General features: G+C 48.8%; 1 protein-coding gene across 1 annotated transcript; it reads left to right on the forward strand.

The window, feature by feature from the left end:
- The first annotated feature begins 103 nt into the window (after positions 1-103).
- On the forward strand, positions 104-4,333 carry SLC35B1 (solute carrier family 35 member B1). Its single transcript, XM_009571145.2, has 9 exons — positions 104-512; positions 889-992; positions 1,332-1,462; positions 1,916-1,946; positions 2,132-2,289; positions 2,714-2,840; positions 3,369-3,475; positions 3,734-3,887; positions 4,193-4,333. The coding sequence occupies exons 1-9, from the start codon at positions 256-258 to the stop codon at positions 4,243-4,245; spliced, it is 1,122 nt and encodes a 373-aa protein (XP_009569440.2). The 5' UTR covers positions 104-255; the 3' UTR covers positions 4,246-4,333.
- Positions 4,334-12,206: the final 7,873 nt, after the last annotated feature.

Raw genomic sequence — 12,206 nt, forward strand, 5'->3', positions numbered from 1 at the left:
TGTCTCGGGAGCTTGCGGGACCGCCGCCCCAGCACAGCCAATCCGCGCGCTCCACATCGTCTGACGTCACCGCGGCGGCTGCGCGCCGCGAAGGCCCCCGACGCGGGGCTGCCCCGCGCGCCGCCTGATTCGAAAGTCTCCCGCCGCCGCGGAGCCGCGACGGTGCGGGAGGCTCCGCAATGTGGGTGAAGAGTGTCCCGGGTTCCACCGCGCAGCCTGCGCCCTCCGCGGGCCAGGCTTTCCCCCCGCTGTCTGATGCGCTGCTCAGGCAGCGCGTCGGACGGCGGGGGAGGGGGGCCTGGCCCGTGGCGGGCGCGCATGAGGGCGCCGCCGCCGCCGCGGGATGCGGGTCTGGACGCGGTGCTGGACGTGGGCCCTGCGCTGAGCTCCCGCCCCGCCGCCATGGGGGGCAGCGGGGCTGCCCCCGCCCTGCCCGAGCGCCTGCGCCTCCCCGTCTGCTTCCTCGGCGTCTTCGCCTGCTACTTCTACTACGGGATCCTGCAGGAGAGCATGTTAGTGGGGGGGACTCCGCGCTTCCGTCTGTCTGTATCACTGTGTCCCGCTGTCTGTGTGTCTTAACTACGTCCTGCTGCCCGTCTGAATCCAACTGCCTGTCTGGCTTTCCACATCCTGCTGTCTATTTCTCTCTACAGCCAACTGTCTGGCTGTTCACATCCTGCTGTCTGTCTGCCTCGCTAAGCCCTGCTGCCCGTCTGTCTGTCTCTCTCCACATTCCACTGTCTGTCTCTCTGTGTCTTTCTGTCTCTCTGCATCTAACTCTGTCTATGGTCATTGGTCTGTATGTCTGTCTCTCTGTGCATCCTTCTGTCTGCCTCTCTCTGTGTCCCTCTGTCTGTCTGTCTGTCTGACTGTCTCCTGCCCTTGCAGCACGCGAGGCCGATACGGGGAAGGCACGAAGCAGGAGAAGTTCAAGTACGCCCTGACTCTGGTATTCATCCAGTGCGTGATCAATGCTGCCTTCGCCAGGCTCCGTGAGTCCAGGGCAGGGAGCGGCCGCAGGGTCGGGGCGCCAGCAGGCTCCGCTGCTCGGGCAGCATGGCTGGAGGTCACTGTCTGGGGGTGGGAGTTGCCAGCCTGGGCTGGAACTCAGTGGCCTGGGTTGGACGTTGCCAGCTGGGGCTGGAAGTCACCAGTGGGGCGTAGAGGTCAGCAGCCAAGGTTTTTCCCGCAGGAGGGGACAGTTGCTGTTTTCACAGCAGAGCATGATTACTGATGGTTCCTTTTGTCTCCAGTGATGCCCATGAGGCCCATTGCGATGGTGGGGCTGTTTGTGGCTCTCCTGACTTTCCTTCTCTTTGTTCCTCCTCCAGTGATCCGGTTTCTCGACCCAGTGAAGGCGGACCGCACACGGAGCTGGCTCTACGCTGCCTGCTCCCTCTCATACCTGGGCGCCATGGTTTCCAGCAACTCAGCTCTGCAGTTCGTCAGCTACCCGACACAGGTGCTTTGTTACCCCTTGTGCTCAGGGCACGCCGAAACCAGGCACGGAGCGAGGGAGCCGGTGCTGTGGGCCAAGCAGCCAGTGCAATAACAGGGAGGGAAATGTGTTTCCTCATGCGTTTCTCTGTAACAGCTTTAGTGGGGCTGGATCGCTGGCACTGAGCACGTGAAGGGGGGGTCAGGAGAGCTCAGGCTGATCCAGAAAGGGAATAGCAAACCCTAGATGTTACGGAATCAGTTGGTGCTGATGTTGGAGGGCCCAGGACAATCCCTGAAGACGTCCCTGTTACTGAGTGGCTGTGTGGTGAGGCTTTGCTGTCCCGTTGGACGCCCCCACTGTGTTTTATTGGAGGCTGCATCAGGATGGGCTGAGCCCTGTGCCCCCAGCACTGCTGGGATCATCTCGTGGGGCGTCAGTGGGATGTGGATTGTTAATATGGCCTTTCTTTCACAGGTCCTGGGCAAATCCTGTAAGCCCATCCCAGGTAAGCCTATTCCACCTTTCTTCTCCTGTGTTTGTATGGGTTTCTTGTGACCTCAGCTGTCCAGAGTGCCAGTCCCCTCTGCCTGCCCAGCCCTGGCGGGTTTTTATCTGTGTGTGGTGCTGTCGGGCCAAGTTAAAATCCCCTCGGAGGATTTGTGAGCGATTTCTGATGTTGCTTCTTTACAGTCATGCTTTTAGGAGTGACGTTGCTGCGGAAGAAGTATCCGCTGGCCAAGTATCTCTGCGTGCTCTTGATAGTGGCAGGCGTTGCCTTGTTCCTGTACAAGCCCCAGAAGGCGTCTGGGAGCGAGGAGCATGTCTTTGGCTATGGAGAACTCCTCCTGGTGAGTGCTGCTGGCACAGAAACAGCCTGCGGGGTGTGGAGGGACAGGCGGTTACAGCACAGATAAGCCCATGTCCTTTGTACATCAGGTGAACCTTAAAGCTAACACGGAAACACTCCCCGTATGGTTTGAGGAGTGCACTCTTAAGTGTGGGGCGAGATCAGGGCAGGAGGACATGCATGTCCCTCTTAGCGTGTGTTTTGAGGCCACATCATTGCTATGGAACCTGATCCAGTGGGAGATGTCCCTGCCCATGGCAGGAGGGTTGGAACTGGAAGGGCTTTTAAGGTCCCTTCCAACCCAGACCATTCTATGATTCTGTGAATAGGAGATTGGGAAGTAGAAAAGGGGGAGGATGCTCAAGGTTTGCCCCATACAGAGAATATAAAGGATGATGTTTTTCTTTGCTCTCTCCATCTCGCAGCTGCTGTCACTGACCTTGGACGGGCTGACAGGGGTCTCTCAGGACCACATGAGAGCTCACTACCAGACAGGTTCCAACCACATGATGCTCAATGTGAACCTGTGGTCCACCCTGTTCCTTGGGGCCGGTAAGGAGCATCCCACAAAACCCACAGCCACCGCACCCAGAGACTGCCCTGCGGTGCCCCGTGGGAAGAGACACCACGTCCTGTGCTGAAACGGGGGCTGGGATGCTTTTTGCAGATGACTTTGTTTGGTTTGGTGGTTTTTGTCTGCTTGCGAAGAAGCCGGGTTGTTCTGTGTCGCTCTTTCTGTGCCCAGCAGAGGACACTGTGTCCCGTGCAGCGCAAGAGGAAGCAAACCCTATCCACGGAGCTTTCTGCTCCAGTTAAGGAGTAGCACTTCTAATTAGTTGCTAGGGAGGGGTCTGTCAGAATGGGATCTGCAGTTAATGATTGCTTTTTTAATTAATTAACCGGGAAGGTGATCCCTTTTTCTCTTGTTGTCTTTGTTTTATGCTGTTTGGGATTCAGCCTTTGCCTCTAGCAGCTATGCTAGGATCCGAGCACAAACTGAGGTTACGCGGTGTGGGCAGCAGCTGCTCAGACTGTCTCTGGGCTCTGAACTCACGCTCCTCATCCTGATCTTCCTTCCAGGGATCCTGTTCACGGGCGAGCTCTGGGAGTTCCTGAGTTTTACTGAGCGCTATCCCAGCATCATTTACAACATCCTGCTCTTTGGCCTGACGAGCGCGCTGGGGCAGGTAAACACGCTTCCTGCCTCTGCAGCCTTTGCCGCACGTCAGGAGATGCTGCAGTAGTGTTGCCTCGCATTCTGTGGCTTTAGTTGCTGCTCGCTTTCTGCACAGGCTCCCTCCAGAATAAAACTGGTCTAAGTTTGCGTGCAAACAATCAGGATTTGAAATAAGATTCATTTGGCTCTGGCTTTTCACCTGAAATGTGATCATATCTTATGTTTTCCAGTCAGAGTGACAAAAGGCATTGGTTTGTGTGTCTTACAGAGTTTTATCTTCATGACTGTGGTTTACTTTGGACCTCTGACCTGTTCCATCATTACCACAACCCGCAAGTTCTTCACCATCCTTGCGTCCGTCATCCTGTTTGCCAACCCCATCAGCGCGTTGCAGTGGGTGGGGACAGTCCTGGTGTTCCTTGGTGAGTCTGGAAGCAAACGCCAGCTTAAACAGTGTCGATGTGCAGCAGGGGGGAGCCGACACGAGGCACTGGTCACGAAATCAAATTGCGTGAGAAGACTCTTGGAGTCAGCGGCCTTAGCCGTGTGGGAAGAGTGGGAACCTGACTTCCCTCAGGTCCATTAGGTCTTTCCACACACCGGGGCGTTGCTGCCTCCAAGGGACCATTTTAAACTGGGGCTGTGTAATTGATTTTTCAGAGTTTGGCAGTGTTTGTCTGAAGACTATGCAGGAGTTTTCTAAGTGGGTTCTTTTCTCTCTCTGCAGGCCTTGGACTCGATGCCAAATTTGGAAAGGGAGTCAAGAAGACATCGCACTGAGGAAATGATTGATCTCTGCAGCTGGAATGAACTTTTAATTTATTGTCTCGTACCTCAAAATCTGTTGTGGAACTGGACTCAGCACAGGTGATCAGAAGGGGAATGTTTGGATTTTTCTTTGTTTTAGTTTTTTTTAATTCTAAATTGTCTTTAAAGTGTGCTGCTTTAGTTTTTGCTGTAATTGAGCTTTTTTGTTCTTTCCTGTAATCAAAGCTGCATCGCTAGAGCCCAGCAGCAGGATGAAATTCTTGCCTTAACAGGAAAAAAACTTCGTATCTTTATTAAAGAAAAAGAGACGATGGCCACTTTTCCAGAACTTCAATTTCAGTCTTGCTGGCTGATCCTGGGGAGGAGTGGCAGGCGCGCCTCTCTCCCAGGAGAGGGCTGGTTCAGGATTGTGTTAGTTCTTCCGAGCGGCCTGGAAAGCTCCCTGGATTAAATGCCTGTGTTGGAGACGCCCCCCCTCTTCTGGCTGACTGTTTGGGCTTTGCAGAGCTGAGTTGGTGGAGCCGCCAGTCGGACACTTCTGTCGAGATACGATGTGTGAACACCGCAATGCGTTATGTTCTTCATCCGAGATCTGACACAGGAGCCGCTCTTGGCGTATGCAAAGGTTCACAGGGAACCTGTTTAACCAGTGGGGCCCAGATTAATTCTTCTCATCCCCTCTGCTGCTAAAACCACACCAAGGTTGTGTGACAGCAGCCTCTAAGCATTGAAAGGGCCCTTGGTAATTAACCGCCATCGTGGTGAGCTTCCGAGCAGCTGTTCCCAAGCGTGGGCCGGCTCCCAGCGCCGTGTGGGGAGGAGCTGTTACCATAATGAGGCCTTCAGAGCTGGAGAGCAATATTCTCCAAAGAGCGAACTTTACAGATGAAAGCGTGTTCCCACCAGCTGTCGCTCGCTCTCCATCTGCTCTGGGGCTTTGGCCTTTTGCCCCTCCAGATGGGAGCTTGATCTCTTTCCTACACAGCTCTTGTAAGGCTCTTTGTCCCCTGCTTCCCCCACACCTCCAGTGTTTCTTACAGCTTTTTTTGCTTCAGATTTGTTTTTAATTTAATCTGTTTTACTCTCCTGTGGTTCTGCTGAACCTGTTTCTTGCAAAATTAAACCGGACGCTGTTAAAGGCTTTTTCGTCCCCCTCACCTTACGTTGTCTTAAAGGTCAAGTGCTAAGTACCAAACAAGCACATTCTCAGTAGCAGAGAATCCCAAAGTAAAAGCTTCTGTGACTTAACTCCACGAGTACTGCCTGAGGAACACCGTGTGCTGGCATCCGTCACCATACGGAGAGTCTGCCTTCACTAAAGAGAGTTATCCTCCTCAGAATCTCCCAGGTAATGAATGCTATTTCCACTTTATAAAAGGGAGCAGAGAAATCGCATCGTTCATTCAGGAACACTGCGGCAGAGATAAGAATTAATTACTTCTTGTGTGATTTAATCGTGAAACTGTCTTTCCTCTGTATTTGTAGGATTTGAGCTCATCTGTTCCTTAGCACAATCTTAAATTAAACCAGTTCTCAAACTCAGCAACCAAAAGCAGCCAGAAGGTTCTAGGTGAGCTCTCAGTTCTATTGGTTTTTGCAGACTTGATTTCCCTTCTATTAGTAATGTAATGTAGGAACAGACCCAGTTCTCCGTCACTGTGCAGATACAAACACTTAAAAAACGCGCTGTAAATCCCTTACTCCCTCAACTCTCTGCTTCCTTGTGATAATCATGGAATTCCTGTTCAAATGTATTGCCGGTAACGAGTATTTGGGTTGTTACTGTTACAAACCAGTGCTGGTTTCAAAGGGAAATCGCTCTTGATTCGAAAGAAGGACGATTGCTTCTTAGCAATAATTCTACACTGACTAAAGCTGTTGAGAGAGTTTGTGGTCAGAAATAGAGGGAGTGAGGGAGCAGCATCCTTTCCCGCTGTGCTGTCCATCTACTATCTGTGATGTCCTTTTTATCTACAGCATCTCCCCTGCCAGGAACACTGCTCGTCCTGCACTTTTCTCCCCATTTTGCCCTGAGTTTGGGTGTAGCTCTAGGAGAGAGACAGTCAGTCTCTTTAAAAAAAAACAACCAACCAAAAACCAAAGTCTTTGTCAATTTTTTACTTAACTATGGAGAAGAAGCCATCCTTGTCCCAAGGGACTCTTGCTGAAGGCTGCAGGTCTGTCCCTGTCCACACGCTGCAACAGCCCTGATGACCAGCAGAAAGAACAATGCTGGGAGCTTCCCGGGGTCTGTTCTCTAAGCCAAGATCCATCTTTACCAATATCTTCAACTTGTCTGTATTCAGAGCACAGATTTAAAGATTAGTCTGCCAAGAAGTAAGAAAAGAAAGGAGATTTTCTCTCTCCCGATTGCTGCAGGCTCTCTTGACCCACTTTAGCTCTAAAGCCTATTCCTGGTATTGCTCCAGCTTAGTTCTTGCCATACCTCCAACTCTTGGGCAATAAGAATTTCTAGAAACAACGGCAGCTCTTGTACCTACCTTGAGTCTGAATCCTGTGGATTTCCTTGGACAGCTTGCTGTCTTCTCTCCAGACCTCACGTACTGTTAAGATCCCAGAGGAGGCTGCAAAAGCGATTCAAGAAGCTATTTTCAAATCAGCACTGGCTTTTCCTCTTGGCTAGCTTTAACAGCGCTGCCATGAAACAGGTCCCCAGCGCGGAGCTGCCAGGCGGGTTGCTGTAACGCCTCTCCCCTGTGGCAGACTGGTTACCACAGTTTGAGAAGCCCGTCTGGTGGCGTTTGGTGTGTGTTCCTGCGTGACTTCAGCTGTTTCTTTAAATAAGGACAGGGAAGCTCCAAAGGAACTGGGCTAGGCTCCAATAAAGTTTTCATCCTCTGTGTTACTTTTTCCTATTAGAAGTGGTAACTCCTCTTTCCAGGCCCCTTTGGCAGAGGGAAAGTTATGTTTAATTGCGTTTTGGCTTTGTTCCTTTTTTATGAACAGTGAAAGTGTCCTCAAAGGTGGTGTTTGGATTTCTGGAGAAATGTCAGGAAAGGTTTCTCTCTTCAAGTAGGAGATTGGTAGGACTTCCAACAAAGCGTTGGCAGGACTTACTCTGTCTAGATACTGCGTAACACCCGGGGTAAGGCTGCGCGAGGGGCTCTTAGGTGCTGCACACAAGTCATCTGTTGCTTGTTCAAAGAAGGAAATGTTCTGTGGCGGCATGGGCACCCACAGGCAGTTTAGAGGTTTCAGCGCTTGGGTTCTCTACCAGGAATTTGGGCTTTGCCAGTTCTGCTACAACTCTGCTTTTTATAGACGTTCTCAAGTTTACTAGAAGGGTGCAAACCCAGTTAAATAAAAAAGATCACCTTGTTCTTTAGTCTTGTATGCTTGACCTGTCTGTCGCTCCCCAGCTGTGTGCAAGCAGTGGTTTTGTGGTATTGATGTATTTTCCCAAATGAGAAGGTTTCGTACATGTAAATATCACCCATTGCAGCCAAGACGTAGGTGCTTCAGGCACTCACTGTGTCATGCTTTGAACTTGGGATGACTTGCGAAGGAGTTACCAAGGGGAGCACGTGTGATTTGCTGCTTCTTTAGGAGACGTGGCTGGTCTTTATCTGAGGGATAGGAAGAGGAAGGGAAGTTGATTGAGTAGGAGATGAGTTCATGAAGTGCCTTAGGCAAGGCCCCACATGTGCAAAACATGAAGGTCAGACCAAGACGTTGTGAAGAGATTCCATCCTCCTCTACTTTTTGTTGGCTCTGGAGTCTCAGCCCTGTGTCTGTTTATGACTCAGCCAGTTACCAGCAGGGGGAACCCTCATTTCAGTAATTTTCAAGAAATGCAAGGGGAAAGCCAACAAAAAAGCAGTTTCTCTTTAATTACTGATCTAACTGTACTTCTGGAGTCCTTGTGTGTACTGTAAAAATGTAATGTGAAAATCGAGGGCTTTCTCCATTTCTATTCTACTTAATTCTCTTTGGCTGTCAGCAGAGATGACGTCGAAGCTGGGTCATTAGAAGCTTTAAGACAATCACCTCCTCTGCAGAGTGGCCTCCATCACCTATTGCATGAGTATAGATAACTGTGTGCACAGCTCTGCATCCTCTTGCCCTTGCGCAGCACGAAGGGCTCCCTCTCGGCACAGCAGCTGCCGCTGGCGTCACAGTCAATGATTTTGGAAATATTTCTGCCAGAATCCTCCCAGGAACCTTGTCAGTTCTTGGTGGATCCAGGGAGAGAAGCGTCACACGTGTACTGAGAGTAAACAGCAGTGTTTGTGCCTGTTGTCCCTCCAGGAGAAACTCAATGTATCAGCCCAGAAAGGTGAAGTTTCATTTCATACCCGAGACACGGCATCCGCAGAGGGGGAAACTTGGCAGCTGCGTTCCTTTCCCTTTCATCTCCTTTGGTTTTACAAGCTCCTTCTGCAGCTCCATTGGCAGATGTTTAGAAGCCCCTAATGGCTAGCGAGCAGAGAGAATAAGGTAGATCATGCCGTATGTGAGTATATTCTGTAGAGATGGATATAATCATATAACTCAGATAATGTTCTGCTCACGCGATAGCAGAGGTATTTGCTCAAATGACAGTCCTCATCCCTCAAGGGATAAGGACGTTATTGTTACTGCTTCAAAATCAATGACTTGCCAGTCTTGATGACAGCACTAAAAACCCAACCCTAACAGTCATTCTTTAAGAACAATCGGGATTTATGCTGTGCTGCTGTGCTGCTCTGTTAAGAGTCAGTAGTTATGTGAGCTTATCCTGCAGGATTCCACACAGTTGTGCAAGGGAAACGGGAGTTCTTGTCAGATTTCACAGGCTGAAAAGCACATGAGAAGCAAAACAGCACCCACTGGAGAAAATACACACTAGCTTTAGAGTCCCGCTTTAGCATGGGGTACGTGTGTGCAGGTTCATAGTGGGAAAGAATTTGGGCAGTAGAGATGGGATCATATCCCGTTTTAAAACCAAAAATCATATCTGTTTGAAACCAAATGGCAGGAAACCAGTGGTACTGGTTGAGAGAGCTTCATGAATATTTCTGAGCAGTGAGGCACCGTTACCTGAGAGGTGAGGAAACGCTCAGAAGAAATGAATTATTTTTGCAGTCAGTGAATATTTTAGGAAGTGGGAATTAGATAAGTCTTGGGAACCCACACACGATGCAACTCTTCATTTAATTATCGATAAATTTACACAGTCACAGAAAGGAAAACGTAGTTCTGGAATGGCTGGAATTGGCATCCTGTGCTTTTGTGGGACGTGGTAGGATGCAGTCAGCTTAGAGGCCCCTACTTCTTTTTTTTAACTTGTTTGGAAAACGGCTTAATTAGAAGGTACTGAGGGATGGGGTAGGAAGAGAGGAACATCAGTAAGCTTTATCTCCTTAGGAAATGAGGGTAGAGATAATGTGATCACGCAATTAAAGACTACAGCATACAGATCAGGACTGAAATATTGCATGGGCAACCTTACTGTGAGTTGGACTTCACAGCTTCTGAGTGCTTGGGTTGAAATCTAGAAAGCGATTTTCTGTGCAGTAACTGGGTGCATCTGCAAATGAAATTCCACATCCGAGCACTCATTAGTGCCGTTCCGCTCCCAGGCACTTTAATGCTATAGTAATCATTGCAGGACATCGCTAATGAGGAGGCAAACCTGAGGAACTGATGAGCTCCACATAAGCTCTTCAGGTCTGTAGGAATGTTCTAGAGTAGCAATACTTAAGTCACGATCCTTGCTAGTCCTTGCGCGATGAAGTACCCGTTGCCAGCTGATGCTGACCTTCAAACTTGTGCTTCCGCCACAGCAACAGAGAGCTCTCCCCTCCACCATCGTTAAACCAGAACAAGGCTATGCCATCATCTGGTCATGAATCCTCGTGCTGTGTAACTGAAAGAGTTTTACTTTGTGGATCCCTTAAAGACCCTGCCTGTTCCTGCTCTGTTGTTGTTCCCTGCAAGGTCAAGACTGCAAATGCAGTTTTGCACTTTCCCTTTACTACGCCACTTTGCTTCATTGTTCCCTGCTATTTTTCTCCTTGATTTACTTCCTCTTTCCCCGCAGCTGTTTGAGCCTTTTATGCTCATTCATACTTCCGTGCTCTGTTAATGGAGTGAGCCTTATACTTAATTTTTATGTCTCTTGTCCAATTATCTCTCTGTACCTGTAGAAGGGGGAAACAGCAGTGATAAAAACCTCCAGTCTCTGCTGCAGTCTGTTCCCACTTCCCTGCTAAGGAAGATTGCTGTGATAACATTGAAGATTAATTCTTGTTTGTGGAGAAAAGGTGGTTTGAATAACTCTGGAGGACTTTTGACAATGTTCTGAGCTCCTCTACACTGCAGGTGCCAGCGGAGTTAACAGCGGCTTGGAGAAAGGAAAATAATATCACAGACCATTAGGGCTGGTGGGAAGCAGCAGGATCAGGTTTTAATGAATGCACGATCAAAAGCATCTTAAAGCAAACCAGCACTGAAAACAAGAGCAGGCTCATCAGGGAAGACAGGAGATGCTTCTAACAAGAAACAAAGCACCAACTCAAAGGCATTGGGGAGTCACTTTCTCACAATAGTGCATTTAAAAGTATAATTTCCTCTTCTAAAAAATTAGCTTTGATACTTTTCCAATACAGCAAAAATAGCACCATGAACAGATTCCCTGCAATTAAAATCTCCGAGTCAGTATTGCTCCAAAGGAGGTCAAGATTTTTTAAACTCTGTTTTCTCACAAGTAAAACTCACAAGTTTTGAATCACAGCACTGATGCCTAAGTTAAGTTTCTGACAGTATTTTGAAGTTGGGAAAGGAACTTTGGACAAGAAACCTGCATAGCAGCAGGCTCAGATCTGAGAGTGGTTTGTATGTGAAGGACGAGGCTATCCCACCGTGACCAGCAGCATTTGCTCATAGAAGTGCCGGTCCTCACTGTGTCTTGTACCATTATTTACTGGATCCAAAGGCAGTGAAGGGAGGAGCCAGTTGTGTCAGTGCTCAGGCGATGATGGTTTTGAGCATGTGCATAACCAGAAGTGACATTTCAGGTAAGGAAGGATAGTACCTGAAAAATGTAGGCACTTGTAATTTTATACGTCCATAGAAAAATAATTATCTTCAGTCATAGTTTTGAACCGGAATGCCTAAACCCCACCTAATTCCTACATTCTCTGGATCACTGCTTTGAAACAGGAAGCAAACGGTTCCACAGATTATATATATGTATATGAATAAACTGCTTAAGTTCTCTCCACTTTTAAAAGTCTTAAAAGATGTGTAATATTCAAGTTGCCCTTCTGCTCGGTGCAACACTGAATATGAGTTAATTTACAGAGAAGGAAAAGTGGGGATACTGGACTCTAAATGCTCAGCACTTGGTATTCTGTTGCAATTAAATTTTGAGGAAAAGCATTGCAAAAGAAAAAGCTTGCCAGTTTCCTGCCCCTGGAGGATCCTCAGACTTGTGCGGTTCAAAGAAGCCAGCATCTCAGAAGCGTTTCCTTTCATCTCAAACCATATCAGCACTTATCGTCCTCTAGTGTGCTCAGCTGGTGCCACAGCTTAGACCACTCTGACAAGATAAATAAAAGGCAGGCGTTGTGCGTGGTGGGTGAGAGTGTGACACTGTCAGGAAGATGGAGATGCCCTGGCAGAAGTCAGACTGGAAGGATAACCTGGTGGACACCAGACTTTTAATTGACTATGGCACAGCTATTGCTGTTTCACAATGAAACCTGGAATATCAAGATTCTTTCTATGTCTTAACTTTAAAACAAACAAACCAACCGTGTCCTCAAACCAAGCGGTGATCCCATTCCTGTTTATGACTGTACCTCAGCAGTCCTTTTGCATTCTGTATGGAAAGTGTGTTCTATCAATGTCTCGATAGTGTAAGCAGAGGCGGATCAAGCAACTCGCGGTGTTTGTGTGACTGTTGCCTGTATAAAAGCCTCATTAAGTCTCTCCAGTGATGGGAGATGGGTTTTGTTTAGAATGGGCTT

Source organism: Cuculus canorus, chromosome 25, assembly GCF_017976375.1.
Source record: "Cuculus canorus isolate bCucCan1 chromosome 25, bCucCan1.pri, whole genome shotgun sequence".
NCBI classification, from domain to species: domain Eukaryota; kingdom Metazoa; phylum Chordata; class Aves; order Cuculiformes; family Cuculidae; genus Cuculus; species Cuculus canorus.

Coding starts and splice junctions, on each gene's coding strand:
- SLC35B1 (XM_009571145.2), top strand. CDS start 256: ATGCGCTGCTCAGGCAGCGCGTCGGACGGCGGGGGAGGGGGGCCTGGC. Junction 993..1,331: donor TGCTGCCTTCGCCAGGCTCC/GTGAGTCCAGGG, acceptor TTCCTCCTCCAG/TGATCCGGTTTCTCGACCCA. Junction 1,463..1,915: donor TCGTCAGCTACCCGACACAG/GTGCTTTGTTAC, acceptor TTTCTTTCACAG/GTCCTGGGCAAATCCTGTAA.